Raw genomic sequence first — 20,741 nt, forward strand, 5'->3', positions numbered from 1 at the left:
TCCTAGGGGTTGCCAGAAGTGCTAAGGGGATCAAAGTTTGGAATGACAGAAGATTTATACTGAATATAGTTGAAATAACTATTTGTTATCTGCTCAATTTAATTGGATACCTTGATTTAAGTGCGTGTTGAAGGCAAACAATGGTTCAGTGGTCTTCAGCTCTGGATTCTAAAAGATGTGCAATGTAAGCACTGAGGAAGCACTTCAGAAGCATCTCACAAGGAGAGTGAGAATTCAATTTCTGCATTAACCACACAAATGATGATGGCAGATCCAACTGACGGAGAGGGTGGAGCACGGAAACAGTTCAGATTCCCGCCAGAGAAGATCCTGGGAGTGGACGCTTGTGGTCTGGAATGTGCGCGACTGAATGCAACCGCTAGGAAAAAGCCTGCGATCGGGACAATGAGAGGTGATCCTCAAGTGACGCCATTGACATACAGAATGCCGTCTAGACCAGGCGAGTCCATCTGTCCTTCAACAGAAAGAATGAAACAGAATGGCTATGAGGTTGTCTGATATATGGAAGTTTCGGGAAGTCAGGTGATTGTTTGGGGCGTACCCCTGCTCCTGAACATCTGTTAACCAATTAACTCCATTTGTCGTAATGTGGATCAGAGACCACACTATACGACATCTTGGGTGACAAGAAGAGTTTTATTTATTCACTTTGTCATTTCATTAACCTAGTGCCAAGGGCCCCTCAAGACTTAATTTAATTTATATATATATATATATATATATATATATATATATATATACACACATACATACATACACACAAACACACATATATAAAAGCAGGAAATAATAAATCACGTTCATTTTAATGCAAAAACAAAAAACAAAAAAACAATGTGCTGATTGTCACAACAATTACAGATTTTGTAGCTGCACAAATGTGGCACTTCAGAACAAAAGAAGAATTAGAGCAGCCTCTGACAAAAGAAAAGCCAAAATAAAAGATATTGAACAAGGGATAAACTTCTCAGAATAACATCACTACATTCATCAGCAATACTGATACAAAATCTCATGCATAACATCATTAGTTGTGGGCAAGGTTTCCACAACATTGCTTGTATTTCAACCCAGTTGCTGGGAGAATGCTAAACTTTATGATAAACACTATGTAAGAGAATGCATACAGAAGAATATCTAATTTTACATTAATAATTCATCCAGCTCTGAATTTTATTTGAGAACAATATTAGTTTGCAAAAAAAAAACACAGATATTGTAATTTTCCATAAAAAAAAGACTGAATCCATTTTTACAGTAATGTCTGCCGATGCAACAAAAATGCTGACCTTTTCTGTGAAGAATGTTTTAAATATGAAGAAGGTAGGAATGAATACAAGATAATAATTCATAAAGCAGTAAAACATTCTGCATTAGTTCATTCATACCAGTACTTAGAAGGCTACAAGGAAATGTCATTGTAAAGCATCAAAGTTTGTACAGATGCAGAGGTATGTATCTATGTTTTCTAAAATGCAACAAAACCCCCCTTCATCCCAAAAAACTGAATTCAACATAATGCATTTAACATATTCTAAAATACTACACTACATCATCATATTGATAAACAATAATAATCCAGATATTGTCATATTATAATAATTGTGTAGTTCCGTTGTCACATCGTTTATTGATTTATATACTGTTGATAATTGCACTGTCCATGGAGCAGACCTGACTCACATTTGCTGGTTATATATGCTCTATAATTGTGTATGTGACGAATAAAAATCTTGAATCTCGAAACATGCAGAGTTTAAAATTTTATAATATAATAATTTACATTGTGTATGCCACCCAATAGATGACATTTACCACAGCAAAGGTAATAGGGAAGACAGCACGAGCATAGATATCAATGGTATCAGCATCAATAGGTTTACACTTGCAGCATTTCTTCTTTTCACTGGTTTCTTTTGGTGCCCGACGGGACTGAGTGCCACGAGTCTCTTCATGCAGATCTCCAGGAGGGTCAGTGGCCCGCTGGGCCCTGTTTTGCCTGTTTGAGACTAGGAGACCCTGGTTCATGCCAGCCACAGAAAGCGAAAATAGAACCATGGCCTGCTTTCCATTCTTTACCATGGACTGAAGAAAAAAAAAAAAAGTTGTTTATTAAAAGTCATTAATTATTGTAACTCATTTTATTTTATGATTTATTATTAATTATAATTTTTATTCTCCTCTAAACTGAAAAAAGAATAAAGCTTCAATCAATATTGTGCCATTCTATCAAAATAATAATAATAATAATAATAATAATAATAAATAAATATATATATATATATATATATATATATATATATATATATATATATATATATATACATACACACACACACACACACACAGACACACACTCTCTCTCACTGGCCACTTTATTAGGTACACCTGTTCAATTGCTTGGTAACAAAAATTGCTAATCAGCCAATCACATGGAAGCAACTTATCTAGATGTGGTGAAGATGACTTCAAACCGAGCATCAGAATTGGGAAGAAAGGGGATTTAAGTGACTTTGAATGGGGAATGGTTGTTGGTGCCAGACGGGATGGTCTGAGTATTTTAAAAATGGATCTACTGGGATTTTCATGCACAGCCATCTCTAGGGTTTACAGAAAATGGTCCAAAAGAGAGAAAATATCCAGTGAGTAGAAGTTGTGTGGACGAAAATGCCTTGTTGATGTCAGAGGGGAATGAGCAGACTGATCAGAGATGGTAGAAAGGCAACAGTGACTCAAATAACCATTCGTTACAACCAAGGTATGCAGAATACCATCTTTGAATGCACACATTGAATGATGTGGGGGATATTTCCTTTGTACACTTTGGTCTGCTTAGTACCAACTGAGCATTGTTTAGAGGCCACAGCTTACCTATGTATTGTTGCTGATCATGTCCATTCCTTTATGACTACACCATACCCATCTTCAGATGGCTACTTCTAACAGGATAATGCACGATGTGGATGGGAAGCCGACAAATTTGCAGCAACTACGTGATGCTATCATGTCAATATTGACCTAAATCTATGAGGAATGTTTCCAATGCCTTCTTGAATCTATGCCATGAAGAATTAAGGCTGTTCTGAAGGCAAAAGGGGGTCCAACCCAGTACTAACAAGGTGTATCTAATAAAATGGCCAGTGAGTGTATATACAGTACTATGCAAGTGTCTTAGCCCACTAATATTTTCAACACCAAAAAAATTGGTTTTAAGTGTCACGGTGTGGTGTGCAAAACAAAGTGCACAACGAAGAAATCTAACCAAAACAGTTATTTTAATAATTCGCAGGAGAGAATGGGCAAACACAAATCTAAATGAAGAAACCTCAATAGCGGACAAAGGAACAATGAAGAGCACAGGCTTTAAATACTGAGAGTGTAATCAAGAAGAACAGAAACAGGTGTGGAGCTAATTAATCAAAAACCATGGAAACCAACTAGGCAGAAAAACGGATACATAGAAAACCAAACCAGATCATACATGTGACATTAAGTCAGTTACATATCTTTTGCTGAAGTAAATATCACTTTACATTTCCAAACATTTTATATATATATATATATATATATATATATATATATATAATATATATATTCAGATAAAGTGGGCTTGTAATTGAAACTTGTATTTTAGATACTGAAATGTTTTCCATTTCTTTATTAACTTTGTGAAGTTTAAGGTTCAGCAGTAATATTTTCATTTGGATTCAGGTTTATTTTGAACATACATAACAATAAACATTGTGAGATAATGCACTCTGGACTTTTCAGGTAACGTGGGCTATCTCTGATTCTGTATCCTAAGTTTGTCATGGTTCATGGGTCAGTGCGCTCATCTTGTGTCTCTGTCTGATTCTGTGTGTCTGTTAACTAGCAGCAGCTGCGGTAATGAGCACCAGCTGCAACTCATTTGTGCTGCCTTTAAGTTTGGCTGGCATCCTGTTCGTGTTGTTGGTTCGTTGATTTCTCGTCTGTCTCTCTTGTCTAGTCGTGCTCCTGTCCCTCCAGTTGGGATTCTCTGGACAATATTCCTTACCCGCCTGGGAGTCCTGAGCTGGGTTTGAGTTACTGCGGCTTGAGCGATCTGGACATGATTCATCTGGGATTATGCCATTGTCTTCCTACGTTCTCATTGCTGGGTATCGGAGTTACAAAAAAAAAAACATTTTTTACCTTGCACTTGGATCCCGTGACTTGATCATTGTGACAGAACGATACAACACGAACAGGATGCCTGTCAAACTTAAAGGGATAGTTCACCCAAAAATTATAATTATGTCATTAATAACTCCAAACCAGTAAGACCTCCATTTATCTTCGGAACACAATTTAAGATATTTTAGATTTAGTACGAGAGATCTTAGTCCCTCCATTAAAACTGTGTGTACAGTATACTGTCCATGTCCAGAAAGGTAAGAAAAACATCATCAAAGTAGTCCATGTGACATCAGAGGGTCAGGTAGAATATTTTGAAGCATCAAAAATACATTTTGGTCAAAAAATGGCAAAATCTATGATTTATTCAGCATTGTCTTCTCTTCCTTGTCTGTTGTGAGAGTTAAAATCAAAGCAGTTTGTCATATCCGGTTTGTGATCGAATCACTTGATGTAACTGGATCTTTTCGAACCAGTTCACCAAATCGAATCAAATCATTTTAAACAGTTTGCGTCTCCAATACGCATTAATCCATAAATGACTTGAGCGGTTACCTTTTTAAATTTGGCTGACACTCCCTCTTGAGTTAAAACCAACCAATATCCAGGAGTAATTCATGTACTCAAACGGTATACTGACTGAACTGATGTGAAGAGAGAGATGAACACCGAGCCGAGACAGATAATTACTCGTTCACGAGTCAAGAACCGGTTGCAACGAGATCACCAGTAGTTCTTTCGGACAGTTCGATTCAATAAATCGGTTGAAGAAAACGGTTCACCGGTTCTTTTGCACTCAACGTAATGATGTCATGGGAAATGGGCAATGATTGCAAGCCTTCGGTTTACCTGGGCTCATAACATTAGCACGGAATCAGTTCAGAATCAATCACTTAAAGAATCAGTTCGGTTCAGACACTCTGTGTGTCGGTCTGCTTCACACCGAATCACACATACAGCTCCTCTGTTCCCGAATCAGATGCGTCTGACAGAAACGGTTCTTGACTCGTGAATGAGTCATTATCTGGCTCGGCTCTGTGTTCATCTTCAGTTCTCTCTTCACAACAGTTCATTCAGTGTACTGTTTGAGTAAATTGAATTAATCCTGGATATTGGCTTGTTTTAAGAGGGAGTGTCAGCCACATTAAAAAAGTTAACAGCTTAAGTCATTTGTGGATTAATGCACATTGGAGACGTGAACCCTTTAAAATGATTCAGTTCGATTTGGTTAACTGGTTCAAAAAGATCTGGTTACATCGAATGATTTATTCGCGAACCAGATATGACAAACTGAGAAGACAATGCTGAATAAAGTCATAGTTTTTGCAATTTTTGGACCAAAATGTATTTTCTATACTTCAAAATATTCTAACTGACCCTCTGATGTCCAATAGACTACTTTGATGTTTTTCTTACCTTTCTGGACATGGACCGTATACCGTACACACAGCTTCAATGGAGGGACAGAGAGCTCTCGGACTAAATCTAAAATATCTTAAACCGTGTTCTGAAGATAAATGGAGGTCTTACTGGTTTGGAACGACATGAGCGTGAGTTATTAATAACGTAATTATGATTTTTGGGTGAACTATCCCTTTAAAGGCAGCACAAATGAGTTGCAGCTGGTGCTCATTACCGCAGCTGATGCTAGTTAACATACGTACACAATCAGACAGAGACCCAAGATGAGGGCACTGACCCATGAACCATGACAGTTGTCTGTTTGTTTTGGCTTGCTCTTTGTACTGTTTTGAAGTCTTCCAATCGACACCCTGCTGGACTCCTTCAGCCGTTGTTAGTTCCTTTGAGACCCTGGTCCCACATTTCACTAGATTTACTTTCGGGTCTCCCTCCCTCACAGGAAAATATGGTGGTTTTGACCGTTGTGGACCGGTTCTCGAAGGCAACTCATTTCATTCCTCTGCCTAAATTACCTTCTGTCAGAGAAACAGTGGTTGCTGTCATAGATCACGTTTATCACTTGCATGGCCTCCCGATGGACGTGGTCTTTAACAGGGGGCCTCAGTTTGTTTCCAAATTTTGGAAAGAATTTTGTAAATTACTGGGGGCGACTGTAAGTCTTTCTTCTGGATTTCATCCTCAGAGTAATGGTCAGATGGAGAGGGCCAACCAAGATCTAGAATGAGTGATGCGATGTTTGGTTTCTCAGAACCCCTCCTCTTGGAGCCAGCAGCTCTCATGGTTTCAGTATGCACATAACTCGTTACCAGTTTCAGCTACGGGTCTATCTCCTTTTCAGTGTAGTTAAGGGTACCAGCCACATCTTTTTTCAGAATTGGAATCTGAAGTCTTGGTTCCCTCTGCCCACGCATTTATCCAGCGGTGCCGACACACCTGGGACAGGACCAGATTGAATCTGCTCCGGGTGGGGGCGCGCACCAAGGTTCAGGCCGATCGCCACCAGTCAAAACCTCCCGTCTACATCATAGGTCAAAAAGTGTGGCTTTCATCAAAGAATATTCCTCTCTGATCCGTCAGTAATAAGCTTGCGCCCACATTTATTGACCCATTTATTGTCACCAAAGTTATTAGTCCGGTGGCAGTCCGCCTCAAACTCCTTCCGGCGTACAGGAGAATTCATCCGGTGTTCCATGTATCTAAATTAAAGCCCGTTTTTCATTCACCCATTAATCTGCTGGTCCCGGTCCACCACCTCACCACTGATTCTGTGTGTCTGTTAACTAGCAGCAGCTGCGGTAATGAGCACCAGCTGCAACTCATTTGTGCTGCCTTTAAGTTTGGCTGGCATCCTTTTCTTGTTGTTTTTTTCTTTGATTTCTCGTCTGTCTCTCTTGTCTAGTCGAGTTCCTGTCCCTCTAGTTGGGATTCTCTGGACCTTATTCCTTACCCGCCTGGGATTCCTGAGCTGGGTTAGAGTTAATGCATCTTGAGCGATCTGGACATGATTCATCTGGGATTATGCCATTGCTGGTTATCTGAGTTACAAATAAACCATTTTTACCTTGCACTTGGATCTCGTGATCAATCATTGTGACAAAGTTATGCTATGAAGTTTCCTGGAAGTAATGAGGTAAACCTTATTCTAAATTCAACAGATAAAATGAGGGATTATTTGTTTTTAACAGCTATATAAAATCTAATGCAAATTAGATTACCGTAAACAGACACTAATCCCAATGGTCTCTAGAAAGAGGTTTAAAAAGAGTGATATTTACAGTACATTCCACATCTGGGCGGTGACGTCTTCCACTTGTTGACCTGGTCCATGCTGCAGTGGGAAGAAATGAGTCTGATCGGTTTTTACAGTCTTGAACAAGAAACACTAGTGAACGATGAACTCCTGAGCACAGAGAAGGTCCTTAGTCTGGAAACATGCAAATGGAGGAGCCTTGAAGGTGAAGGTTCAGAAGTCTTTACAGAAGATCTGGACCACCTTGAACATGCAGGAGAAGCTCCGCTGAAAAGAAGGATCTGAAGTTGTTGGAGAAGATATTGGTCACTAAGCTTGTGGTCGTTGTTGCTGTTTCCAAACTTCGCAATATCTACATTTTACAGAACTTACTTGTTTCTCATTAAAACTTATCCTAGCAGCTTGACAACAACTTCAAGAATACATCTGCTTAGGAAAACTTCTTTGTGTTGAAGAGAATCTTTTCATCTTTCATCTGTCCTAGTCCAGCCTTCCACAAATTATACCCTCAAGGGAAAAACAAAGCATTTCACTGTTTATGTTACCCCCCTCTCGAAAAGAGTAAGTGTTGTTTAATCTGAAGTCAAAAGGCATTATTTGTTGTCCACAAAGCCTGATCAAATCAAAATGCAGCTTTCCAGTCAACTGCTGTCCACCACTATTGAGGGCCATCCTCAAAAAAAAAAAAAAACTTTCAGAAACTTATATGAACCCCGAAGAAAAATATCTGGCATAGAAATACTCCTACATTCAAATAATTTTTGGAAACTTTGGCCATGTAAAGCATGAGAATCCAACACTTAAACAGTGTAACCTGGAAAGCATTAAATAGCATTAAACCACCCCCCACCCATAGCAGAGTAGGCTATGCTTTGTTGTTGTGTGACTCATCATTTACTGTGAGAATTACAGATGAGTGGCCCTGCAATTCCATGGTACCCGTCACATCTTACCTACCAAGCCAGAGCCTCGAACCCAATGTGGCTGCCACTCCAGAGTATCAACCCATCATGGCAGTCATGCCAGAGCCTATGGTCAAATGGCCATAAAGACAAATAAGATTAATGGCCAGTGTAACAGATCCACAAATGTGACCCTGGTGACCTTGACACTCTTAAACCCTGTGGCCTCAGTGCTGTCCAAGCCGGAGGTCCTCCCTCAGTCAGATGTACTGCCCATGATGGTGGTGCCATATATTGTATTTGGACTACATGATGCACTCCAGTCCATGAATCTGCTCAAGAGCCCGATCTAGTCCATGAAACTGCTCCAGAGCCCACTTTCAGTCCATGAGTTCGCTCCAGAGCCCACTCCAGTCCATAAATCCACTCCAAAGCCCACTTCAGTCCATGAGTCTGCTACAGAGCCTGCTCCAGTCCATGAATCCAATCCAGAGCCCGCTTCATTCTATGAGTCTGCTGCAGAGCTCACTCCAGTCGATGAATCCACTCCAGAACCCACTCCAGTCCATAAATCTTCTCCAGAGTCCTCTCTAATCCATGAATCCACTCCAGATCATCAGCCAAAAAAATAATTTCTTAAAAGTGTCCCTTTAATTAAAAACCATTGTTATGCTCTCAAAGTATAAAATCACTGAGAACAGTAAAATTTTAAATGGCCCACTTTACCTGAATTCACCCTACTTGAGAGAATATAAAATGCTTGAGACTTTGTATCCTGAGACGGGTCAGTTATAGCAAGCATTTTTACCCTTCTAAGCAAAATAAATCTTCTGATGTTACCTCTGCACTCTTATTCGTCTTGACTTTGGCTTTCTCCTTCTTGCTGTAGTCTGCATTATAGTGAGCAAAAGCATATTCGATCAAGGCAGCAAACACAAAGACGTAGCAGATCCAGAAATACACATCCAGAGCTTTGATGGCAGAAGCCCGGGGCAACGATGAACGAGCACTGACCATCAGTGTTGTCATGGTGAGTACTGTTGTGATTCCTAAGGTTAATGGACACATGAAAATATTCATTTGACTTATCAGGTTAATTAGCGTGTGTAAAATTAGTTTTGAATGTTCAAATTATTACTCATAACTGGTTTGAATTTATTTCAATGAACACATTAGACCACTTAAGACATTTATAAGTCAATTTGCAACTTCATATAAACAAATTATCATTAATTTGCAGCTACTGTACATGCCAACTGACTCATTTGAGTATTAGTAAACTGTTAGGTTAGGGTAAGTAGAATTAGTTGAGATGCACTAAAAAAGTTACAATAATATATCTACTAATACTGTAATGACTGACTGGTAGTTGACTTGTAGTTGCAAAATTGCTAACAGTTGCAATGTCTAAAGAGGACTTTCAAAATAAAATGTTTACCTATTGATATATATATATATATATTTCAAATATACAAATGTAACTTTTTTTTATACTAGTTATGGAGAATATTAAAATATATATGATGAAATGTACATTTTATAAACTTTAAGTTTTCTGAAATTAACACGATTAACACTGAAATACAGACCTAAAGTCACTCTTGCTGGCACAGCTGATTGGCTGATCCAGAATGAAACCCATGACATGGCAACCAGTAAGATGGAGGGCATGTAGGACTGGATGATGTATACGCCTCGGTTACGCCTTAGTTGAAATCTTAAGCTGAGACGTGGAAATCTCCCTGCTGTTTCAAGAATGACAATATGTGGCTTGAAAATATGTAATGCAGTTTTTCAGTTAAATACTGAAAAAAAAATAGTAATTAAAAATGACAACAACCGTTGCTGCAGCATTAGCAATTAAGGTTTTGGCAGAATTTAGTTATATCAGATATATAGGACAGTGTTGATGAAAAGCCTCACCAGATTTAAAGTTCATCAGCTCCGTGACAAAGCGATAATCTGTAATGGTGAACTGGGACAGCTCCAATTTGTCCAGCCCATGGATGTCTTTCTGACTCTCTGACCAGTGATACACAATGTCTTCTGAAGAGTAGCCATCTGCAAAACCACCAACAGGAAAAAGAAAACATCTTGGTTTGCCTTCAGCTTCATATGACATTTCTATTTGTCACTCAAACATATTGCTCTCATAATGTTACGTTCATACAAGAACATATTTAAGGAACAAAAGTAAGGAATATGTAAGAATATAAGAAATAAGGCAATTCAAAAGACGGAGAAGTGTTAGTGTCATGATAAGAGAAGCAAAAAAATTAATTAATTAGATAATAAAAAAATAAAAAATAAAAATTTAAAACACTAGAAAATATATGGTTTTTAAAATAAAGTCACATGCATTATTATCATGGTTTGTTTTTTTTTTGTGCACGAATTATTTTGGAGCTCATGAAGTTGAAACACTGTAAATGTGAAGGAGAGATCCCAGATAAATGTTTTCCCTTTACTCACAGCTTTCCAAGTCTAGCATGCATTCCTGTTCATCCATGGGGTATTTTGTGAGGTCCATGTCGCATGCAGTTGTAGAAGTAATTCTGAAAAGGAAACCACCATGATTAAATTTTTAACATTGAGCAGGTCACAGAGAAGAAAACAAACTCTCTGTGATCATGTATTAAGACATGGAAAATGAATTCTGATTCTTTTAAAATAATGTTTTATTTTTTTACTTATTTTTAACATATTTTTCCATACTGTCGGCATCATTTTGTTGCTTTACACAGCTCTCAGAAATATGTCATTGGTCAATGGTGGCATTTATTTAAGTATATGCAATGCCGGATTATCCACTGGGCATTACGGGCATGGGCCCAGAAGCCCATGAGCACTTGGGGCCTAAGCAAGGGGAAGACTTTTTTCTTCATAGTGTCTTTACACCGTGTAAATAGTGTGCTTGTTGGCAAATGCTATTCACACTAGCTCTGTCTGTCTGTTTGTTTGGGACACTCAAGATTTAAAAACTGTTTTAAAACATTGAAACATAAATTCAAATAAATGTATGGGACACTCAAGATAAAAATAAAAAAAACACCATTGAAACATCAAGTGGTGTTGGCAGTAGAACAGAAGACTTTCAGACTTGTCTCTTGACACAATCGACGCAGGTTTGAATCCACCTTTTTCCAAGCTATAAAATCACCTACACTCTATGGGTGTCTCATTCATGAAACACAAGAAGAACAAGTTTTTGTGTAAATTGTCTGTAAAGCCATTCTGACATCAACTTTAGAATTCATGAAAATATTCGTATTTTCAAAATGTTAGTTGGTTCTAAAGCAAATTCTAAACTGCTCCCTACCACATGTATGTCACAAATCGAGCCAGAGACAACAGGTAACTGAAATAACAGGGTGATATATTTACAGATTTGGAGGCATATGAGGTAAGAATCTAGGATATTGAAACAGTTCAGTGGGTCTTAGCTGAAAGATGATGATGGTGTTCTTTGCAGTATAGTCAGATATTGGAACCAGGAACAATGTAGTACAACTTTGTGAACAATGTAGTACAAAATTGGAGCTTGTACGTAACCTTATTTATCTGCCTCTGAATCATGAACAGACCAATGTAGTGGGGACTCAACTTTCTACTGGGCAGACAGAGGGGCAGATCCTGGCTGGACAGCCATACCTTGTCTCCTGGATGATATGAGGGAGTAGAAATCACGGCAGGCATCTGTGAAGGTCTTGTTTCTCTGTAGTGCACATTGGAGATGGACATGAGCTGAGTCCCACACTCTCTAACTCGCTCAGAACTAGTAATCTACTGAAACCTCAGATGGCTCTCCTATCCACGGAAAGAGCAGGGGCTGGTAGCCGACTATGCACTGGAAGAGCGTGAGGCCTATGGTTTTCTGTTGAAGGGAGATCTGTGCATACCCGGCCCAAGGGAGGAAGCGGCTCCAGCTGTATTGATCTTCTTGGCACTATGCCCGGAGGTAACATCTGAGTTCCTGGATCTTCGGCTCAGTCTGTCCATTCGTCTGTGGATGATAGCCGGAGGACAGGCTTACTGTGACCCACAACGAATGGTAAGCTGCCTCCGCCACTTATCTCGGGCTAGTTTAATGGCCAGCAACTCCCTATTCCCAATATCAATATCAGCTCTGTTGTGGTTAGTTTCTTGGAATAGTATGTGCAAGGCTGGAGGAGTGGAGGCTCACTGAATTGCTGGGACAGCACGGCTCTGAATTCAGTGGTGGAGATGTCCACTTCCACCACAAAGGGTACATGGGGATAAGGATGATGAAGGATGGGAGCCATGCTGAATGCAGTCTTGAGTTTCTTGAAGGATTTGTGGGCGTTGGAGTTCAAGGACAGGGACTTTGGCTTTCCTCGGAGCATGGTGGTCAACTGAAATCCTTGATGAAGCGCCTATAGAAATGAGCTAATCCTAGGAATCTCTGAAGCTCCTTTACAGACTGGGGAATGGGCCACTCTGTGATGGCTGTGACCTTCCCCTGGTCCATCTGAATTCTCTCCGGGCCAATGATGTAGCCAAGGAACTGCACAGTGGAGCAATGGAACTCACACTTCTCCAGCTTTAGGTACAGATGATGCTAATGTAGCCTTTACAGGACCTGCTTAACACTCTGGAGTCGATCAACGCGGATACACATTTTGTGGCATCTTCTCCTGATAACCCTGAAAATATCTTAAATTACACTTTCAATTTAGATTGTACAGATAAGAGCAATACTTCAATCAAATCTGTAAAGGCTCTACTTTTATTTGTATACACACAATAATAACAACAAAACTTTGTGCATTTTTAACATGAAGAAAACAAACAGGGTGCATTGCCTGCTGCCTTGGTTCTGCGTGATCTTCATTTAGAAAAGTGTAATTTAAATGAAATGTAACTCAGCAAATACTCAACAAATAGACATTATATATATATATATATATATATATATATATATATATATATATATATTAGGGCCGGGGCTCGATTAAAAAAATTTATCTAATTAATCAGAGGCTTTGTAATTAATTAATCGAAATTAATCGCATTTTAATCGCATATAAATATTTGACCTGAGAAGTAATTTATTTTCACATGGATTTATAGTATACCGTTGAATAATGACTGAATACATAAGCTTAAGCAACAAAATATTGTTTATTTTTGTTCAACCAAGTCTAGCAGACCAGTGCAATTTTTGCCATGAAGTGTAGCAATAGCATATTTAGAAACAATTTAGAAATAGTACATTTCAGAAATTCAGGAAGCTTATAGGTCTTGAAACCTTTTGTAAAGTGTTTTTTTTTAAGTAAAACACAATACTGTCAATTACATTCAGAACATTGGAAACACTGACTATTAGAAAACATCTCTCTGTTGCTTCAGAGGCCATAACATACTAAGTCCAACTCTCAACAACCTTGGCCAAAACAATAAAGAGTTCAACATAAACTGTTGCACCAACAACATAATACATAGTTCAACATAAAATGTAAAGTCCACGCTAGCTGCTATATGTTTTGCGTTTAGGTGATACCATAGGGGTGATACTTGAGGCTCGATGTGCTGCTGCGGTGATATGCGAACGCTAGTTGGTGCTCCAGTATAATCGGTCCCACCGAAACTCATCCAGTGAGAAACGTTCCGCGGTGCAAAATTAAGTTATTAAAAATGCGGGAATTTTTTTTCTGTAATAAATTAATCTTAGTTAACGCATTATTTTTTGTGTAATTAATTAATCTCAATTAACGCGTTAAAGTCCCGGCCCTAATATATATATATATATATATATATATATATATATATAGAAAGCTTGAAATGTCTACATTTAAAATAAGCTCTTAACGAAAACAAATATTCTGTGATAAAGTAATCCACATGAAAAAAAACGCAATCTCCAGTCTTTCACGTCTCCCATCATTATATCCAATGCGACCACACCGATGCTCTGAGTGCACTATTGATATTACAATAGACAATGTGAAGCTCACGGCGTGTAAATGCCCACATAACAGCAAACAAGCAGTGAGAGTGTTTATCAAGTTTTTTTTATTTTACTGTCCACTTTGCGCTGAGAGGAATAATACCAGTACATAATTCACCCCGAGAAGATGTGCCGAGAGGCATAAGATTTGGATTACCTCAGAAAAAAAGAATGCAGTGGCTTGATCCAGCAGAGATCATAAACATGAGTAGGGTTGGGAATAGTCAGAAATTTTAAGCTTCCGGTTCTGGTTCCACCTAATGGCTCAGGTTCCAATTCCGATTCCGGTTCCATTAAAATAATTAAACAATTACTCAAAAATAGTGGTAAGGAAAAATACACAGTACTCAACTACTCAATGCTCAATACTGTTTATTACTTACTGTCAACTTAATTTAAAGGTTGACGATGTCAAAATGCAACATATATTACAGTATATGGATCTTTCATTTACAGCGATATTGATGACTTAATTGCAATGATTGCACAGATACTATTTAAACTGAAATGAGCTGAATGGTGACATCACTGAATTCAATGATGAACTGCCTTTAACTGTCATTTTGCATTATTGACACTGTTTTCCTAATTAATGTTGTTCAGTTCCTTTGACACAAACCTTTTTGTTTAAAGTGCTATATAAATAAAGGTGACTTGACTTCATAAATAGGGTTGGGTATTGTTAGAAATGTTCTGGTTCTGGTTCTGGTTCCATTTAAATGAACTATTTTTTTATTTATTTATTTATTTTACTTTTTTACCTTCTTTAATGTAGTGTTGCTGAAAGGTAGTAAGTAATGTCACGTAATGCTAGTCTATCAATCAGCATGTGCTTCAAAGTTGATGTTTTTTACACTATCAGTAACATTTCGCTTTTCAAGCAGGAATAAGCTGGTTGGCCAAATAGTCCCTTCAGGGTTGAGACAGTTGTTAATTTCCCTAAATTAATGAACCATAAACTGTTGTACTTATAACCATGTATACACACACTCCATAAAACCCTTATTTTGCAAATAATAATGCAGTCTGGAGATGGTGTGATGCAATGAGTGATTTCCACATATTTCAACATTTAAAATGCATGAAAATCAATATTTTCTATCACTTTGTTTATCACTCTTGAAATGACCTGTACACTAAATAATCTATCCCTCATACTAACATAACAATAGCAGTGTTTTTATTTAGTGGTCCAAGTTGAAGTCAGTATGTAAATTAATTACAATATGGGACAAATATAATGTAATTTAGTGGCGACAGGTGGTGTGCGCTGCTGGTACATGTACAGTCAGACAAAACGACATGTACAGTTATCAAAGGCGAGAGTGGGCGTACAGTTGAAGGAAACAATGTCTTCAGTAGTTAAAGACGTAACCCAGCGCAGTGCGACTGTGAAATAAATGCGCGTCATTGGAATCAATGTGCTCAGTAATTAAAGAGGTGTTTATGTTATTTGCTCTGTGACATCCTTTAAGGGAAATGCAGAATCGTCAGAACAATGGTGGAATGCTGCTCACAGCGATTGGTCACGTGTCGCACCAGAACCTTTTTCGTAACCAAAACATAGAAATATATATATATATATATAATTTATTTTTTATTTTCTATAACACACTGTCATGAGTCTCTTTAAAAAATGCATGTCCTTCAGAGCACATAAATAATATACACTTTGAAAATGCTAGGTATGTGATGTTAATTTATATATTTCAACATGAAACAATACCGGTGAAAGGCTACAGGATTCAGTTTGTGTATCATCCTCCGCGTTTCAACGGCATGGTCTCCACTTCTGTGAAACTGGAACGAGTGCATTTGTTGACACAGGAATTGCAAACTCAACTGGACAAAGGGGCCATAGAACAGGTTCCCTGCCAGACAGACAGTCAGGCTATTACAGCCGGTATTTTCTTGTTCCCAAGAAAGATGGAGGGTTGCGTCCAATTTTAGATCTTCACGGGTTGAACCGCTACCTCAGAACATAAGTTCAAAATGCTGACAATCAAGATGATTGTGTCTCAGATCCAGTCAGGTGATTGGTTCGTGACTATCGATCTCAAGGACACGTATTTTCACATCGAGATCTTGTCACAACCCATGGAGTTCCTGAGGTTCATTTCAGGGGCGAAGGTTACCAGTATCGGGTTCTTCCATTGGGCCTAGCTTTGTCATCCCACACATATACGAAATGCATGGATGCAGCTCTGGCTCCTCTACGACTCCAGGGCATCCGCATTTTGAACTATATAGATGACTGGCTGATTCTGGCTCAGTATCAGGAGCTAGCGCTTTGACATCGGTATGTCATTCTAGCTAATCTCGAATCTCTGGGGTTGAGACTCAACGCCAAGAAAAGTGTTCTCTCACCAGCTCAGAGGACAACGTATTTGGCAGTGGTATGGGACTCGATCGTAATGCAGCAGCTGTCTCCTGCACATGTCAAATCCATTCTATACACCCTAAAGAACATCAAGCTAGGCCAGAAAGTCACTGCTCATCACTTTCAGAAGGTTTTAGATCTCATGGCAGCTGCATCCACAGTGATACCTTTGGGCCTCCAGCACATGAGATCGTTTTAGTTGTGGCTCAGAACCAGGGGATTTCATCCAAGGGCCGATCCCCAGAGGCACATAAGGGTTACATGCCAGGGACTTCATACCCTATCTATGTGGTTCAGACCCCGGTTTCTGACTTTCGGTCCCACTCTAGGTCCGTGTTATCATCCCAAGATGCTAACGACAGACGCTTCCCTCACGAGCTGGGGAGCAGTCTTAACCCTCTGAGGTCTAAGGGTATTTTTGGGGCCTGGAGAAGTTTTGTCATGCCCTGACATTTGTGTTTTTTTTTTTTCAGTTGCTTATACACATCTAAATGGCTAAAGTCTAATATCACTGTAATCAGCACAAACTTCGCTGTAATAATATGTGAGCAGCATGTATGTACATGATTGTGTTTTTGAGAAAAAAAAATGTTATGCGTGGATAGTTGAAAACTAAAAATGTAAATCACTTGAATAAGGCCATAAAAAACATACAGAACAATGGTTCCCGGGATTTTTGAGAACTGGAGATTGTAGCCTAAAATTTTTATTTCTAAATGATGTGAAAATCATCTTGTTAACTCACTCACATCAAAAAATATGTTGATTTAAATTTTCTAAGACACTTTTTGTTTGTAAAAGTCATGTGCGCGTAGGTGTCAACTATCATGAATATCATTGGGATTTACACCTGAGAAGACAAAGGCCTGCATAATGAGCTGCATAATGAGCCTTTCAGTCAGGTTTCTGACTGAGAGTGAAGAGTTAATAATGTTTCACTTCATTATACATTTAGTCAGGAATTATAGTTTGGAAAAAGTCTAACTAGTAAAATGTTTACACGTTATGTGAAAACTAGTACAAGCATATATATATATATATATATATATATATATATATATATATACACACATGAGAGTTACTCATGTTTATGATCTCTGCTGAATAAAGCTCTTCGTTCTTTTTTTTTCTGAAGAAATCCAAATCTCAAATCCTGAGGTAATCCACATAACGTCATTTGGAGTGAATTATGTCTCATTCCTCTCATCGCAAAGCAAACAGTAAAATAAAAAACTTGGGTAACACTTTATAATAACTGCATGCTATTAATCATTAGTTAAGCATTAGGAAAAAGTTAATTCATTGTTTATAAAGCATTAATAGACATTTATAAGCAGTTTATAAATACAGATATAAATGCTTTATACCTGATTTAAAATATCTATCTATTATAGCATATCTATAATGTATTTAATAATTGTTTTTTCATACTTTATTAATGATCAATTTATCATTTCTAAATTAAGTATAGCATTACTTACACACCAGTTATTAAGAAGTTGTCAGTGGTTCATAAGATCACTTAGAAATTGTAAGTGGACCCACTTTATATTAAGTGGCCTTAACTACTATGTACTTACATTTTAATTAATACTTTAGTACAATGTACTTATTGTGTACATACATGTTTTTACATTGTACTTAAATTTTAAAAAAAAACGACATGTAATTACATCTGTATTTAATTTCTGTAATTACATTTATAATTACACTGTTGACCCATACTTTACACCTTAACCCACCATTAAACTTACCCATACCTCCAACCCTCTCCCTAACCTTACCCCTATCCCACCTCAATAGCAGCAAAAGCGTTTTACAATACAATATGAACACAATAAGTACATTGTACTTATTTTTTATGTAAGTACATAGTAGTTAAGGCCACCTAATATAAAGTGGGACCTAAGTAATTGATTAATAAACTATTTAAATGTGCATTCATACATATTTTGGTTGCACTTAATTTTACAGTACGTGTACTTACATGTAGTTATAGTGTACTTACAGTGTATCTAAGAAAGTTCAGGTAATACAAGGTAACTACATGGGTTAGGGTTAGGTTCAGGGTTAGTACCTAGTGATTACATAGTTATTGTAATTACTATAATAAGTACATAGTATGTACATGGGGGACAGGACTGTAAAATACCCATATTTTTATTCAGACATATAGTAATAGTTACTTATAGTGTTAATAAATGGTTTATTAACATGTATTTCTACTGTAATTGAGGGTTAATTCAGGTAGTTATAAAACATATGTAGTTGTTAGTTAACTATTTTTGTGAGATCATCTAAAGTGAAGACTATTTATGCCTTGTAAAGCTTTTACAAATGAGATTTAAAGGCTGTTAATATTTCTATGTTCTGTATCACTGTGCTGTGTTTGTTTCTGTTTTTTGTTTAGAAGATAACTGAGCCTTTAAATATCCTTTATAAATGCTTTACAAGGCATAACTAGTCCCCACTTTAGATGAGCTCACATAAATAGTTAACTGACCACTACTAAATGCTTTATAACTACCTGAATTTACTACATTTCTTTTGATCTTATGAATCACTGGCAACTCCTAAATAACTGGTTTGTAAATAATGCTATACTTCATTGAGAAATGATAAATTGATCATGAATAAAGTATGAAATTACACATTATAGATATGCTTTTAAATCAAGAATAAAGCATTTATATCTGTATTTATAAACTGATTATTACTGTCTATTAATGCTTTATAAATTATGAATTATCTGTTTACTAATGCTTAATTAATAATTAATAGTGTGCAGTTATTATAAAGTGTTACCGTTTTCGGCAGTACTTGTTTAGTTTAAAAGTACATGTCAAGCTTTCTCTATATATATTTCTCATGTCTCTTCATTGAGTGTTCACTGATTTACAGTTCATTTTAATGTATGTAATGTAAATGAAGATCACCGCAGACAAAGGCTGCAGACAGTACACCTTGTTTGTTATCTTTATTTTATAAATGCACAAAGTTTTATTGTTATTATGTCTGTATATTGAAAGAAAGTAGACCCTTTACAGATTCTAGTGATCTATTGCTCTTACCTTCTGTTCCCATTGAGGTGTAAACTACCCTGGTCTGGGACCTGACCGAATCAAATTCCAATTGTTAGTTTCTGTCTTCATCTCGGGGGATGTTTGTCTTGGTCTGAGGTATTTAAAGGATTGCAGCAAAAGGATCAGGGCAATTTCTGTAGCCAGAAAGCCCGTAGTGTGTTGTGTGTCTCTTCACTTCATACTATGTATTTTCTAAGGTCAGGTATGCATATTTTACTTTTAGATTAATCTTTGAAAATTTGATGTTTTGTATTGATATGATTTGATGTGTTTCAATTGGATATGTAATTGGCAAAATACATATCTACCTGACTGTTAATAAATTGTTACATTTTGATTGTATTCTGTCTTACTCTGTAATTATTGACTAGTATATTATGGTGCTTGGTCCTGGGAGGTAGAGTCAAGAAGTTTGCATTAGAAGAGCAGAGGCAACGAGATGGGTTGTGGCGGTGGAGCAGGTCAGTGAGGTAGGAAGGGGCCTGGTTATAGAGGGCTTTATGAGTGAGGAGAAGGATTTTGAATTGAATTCGTTGTGGCACCGGGAGCCAATGAAGGTTCTTAAGGACTGGAGTGATGTGGTCGCGGGTGCAAGTGTGGGTAAACAGACGAGCAGCAGAGTTCTGAATGTATTGAAGTTTGTTTAAGCTTTTCAATGTTGTGCCATACAGGATGCTGTTACAGTAGTCGATTCTGGAGGTGATGAAGGCGTGGATGAGGGTTTCAGCAGCTGAGAACGAGAGTGAAGGACGGAGTCGGGCAATGTTTTTTAAATGAAAAAAGGCAGTTCTGGTGATTTGTTTTATGTGCGGATTAAAGGAGAAGTTATTGTCAAAGATGACTCCGAGGTTGCGACTGTGAAGGGATGGAAACAGGGTGGAGTTGTCGACAGTGAGAGAGAAACTGTGAGTGGCCTTGGTGATAGATTTGGGACCGATGATGATCATGTCTGTTTTTTCACAGTTAAGTTGAAGGAAATTAGTGTGCATCCAGGATTTAATGTCAATGAGGCAGTTGGAGATAGTGGAGTGGGTAACGGAGGTAATGGATTTAGTAGAGA

At 37.7% G+C, this 20,741-nt stretch overlaps 1 protein-coding gene across 1 annotated transcript in view; it reads right to left on the minus strand.

Moving 5' to 3' along the window:
• Nucleotides 1–808: 808 nt before the first annotated feature.
• The window catches only part of LOC128019183 (gamma-aminobutyric acid receptor subunit delta), a 60,420-nt gene continuing 40,487 nt past the window's right edge, over nt 809–20,741 (minus strand). Inside the window, exons 5-9 of the mRNA XM_052605275.1 lie at nt 10,723–10,805; nt 10,174–10,311; nt 9,840–9,995; nt 9,091–9,299; nt 809–2,106 (exon numbers count right to left, since the gene is read on the minus strand). Coding sequence (XP_052461235.1) covers nt 1,801–2,106; nt 9,091–9,299; nt 9,840–9,995; nt 10,174–10,311; nt 10,723–10,805 — 892 coding nt within the window. The 3' untranslated portion in view covers nt 809–1,800. The remainder of the gene's footprint in view (nt 2,107–9,090; nt 9,300–9,839; nt 9,996–10,173; nt 10,312–10,722; nt 10,806–20,741) is intronic.

The sequence above is a fragment of the Carassius gibelio genome, chromosome A8, assembly GCF_023724105.1.
Source record: "Carassius gibelio isolate Cgi1373 ecotype wild population from Czech Republic chromosome A8, carGib1.2-hapl.c, whole genome shotgun sequence".
Classification (NCBI taxonomy): Eukaryota; Metazoa; Chordata; class Actinopteri; order Cypriniformes; family Cyprinidae; genus Carassius; species Carassius gibelio.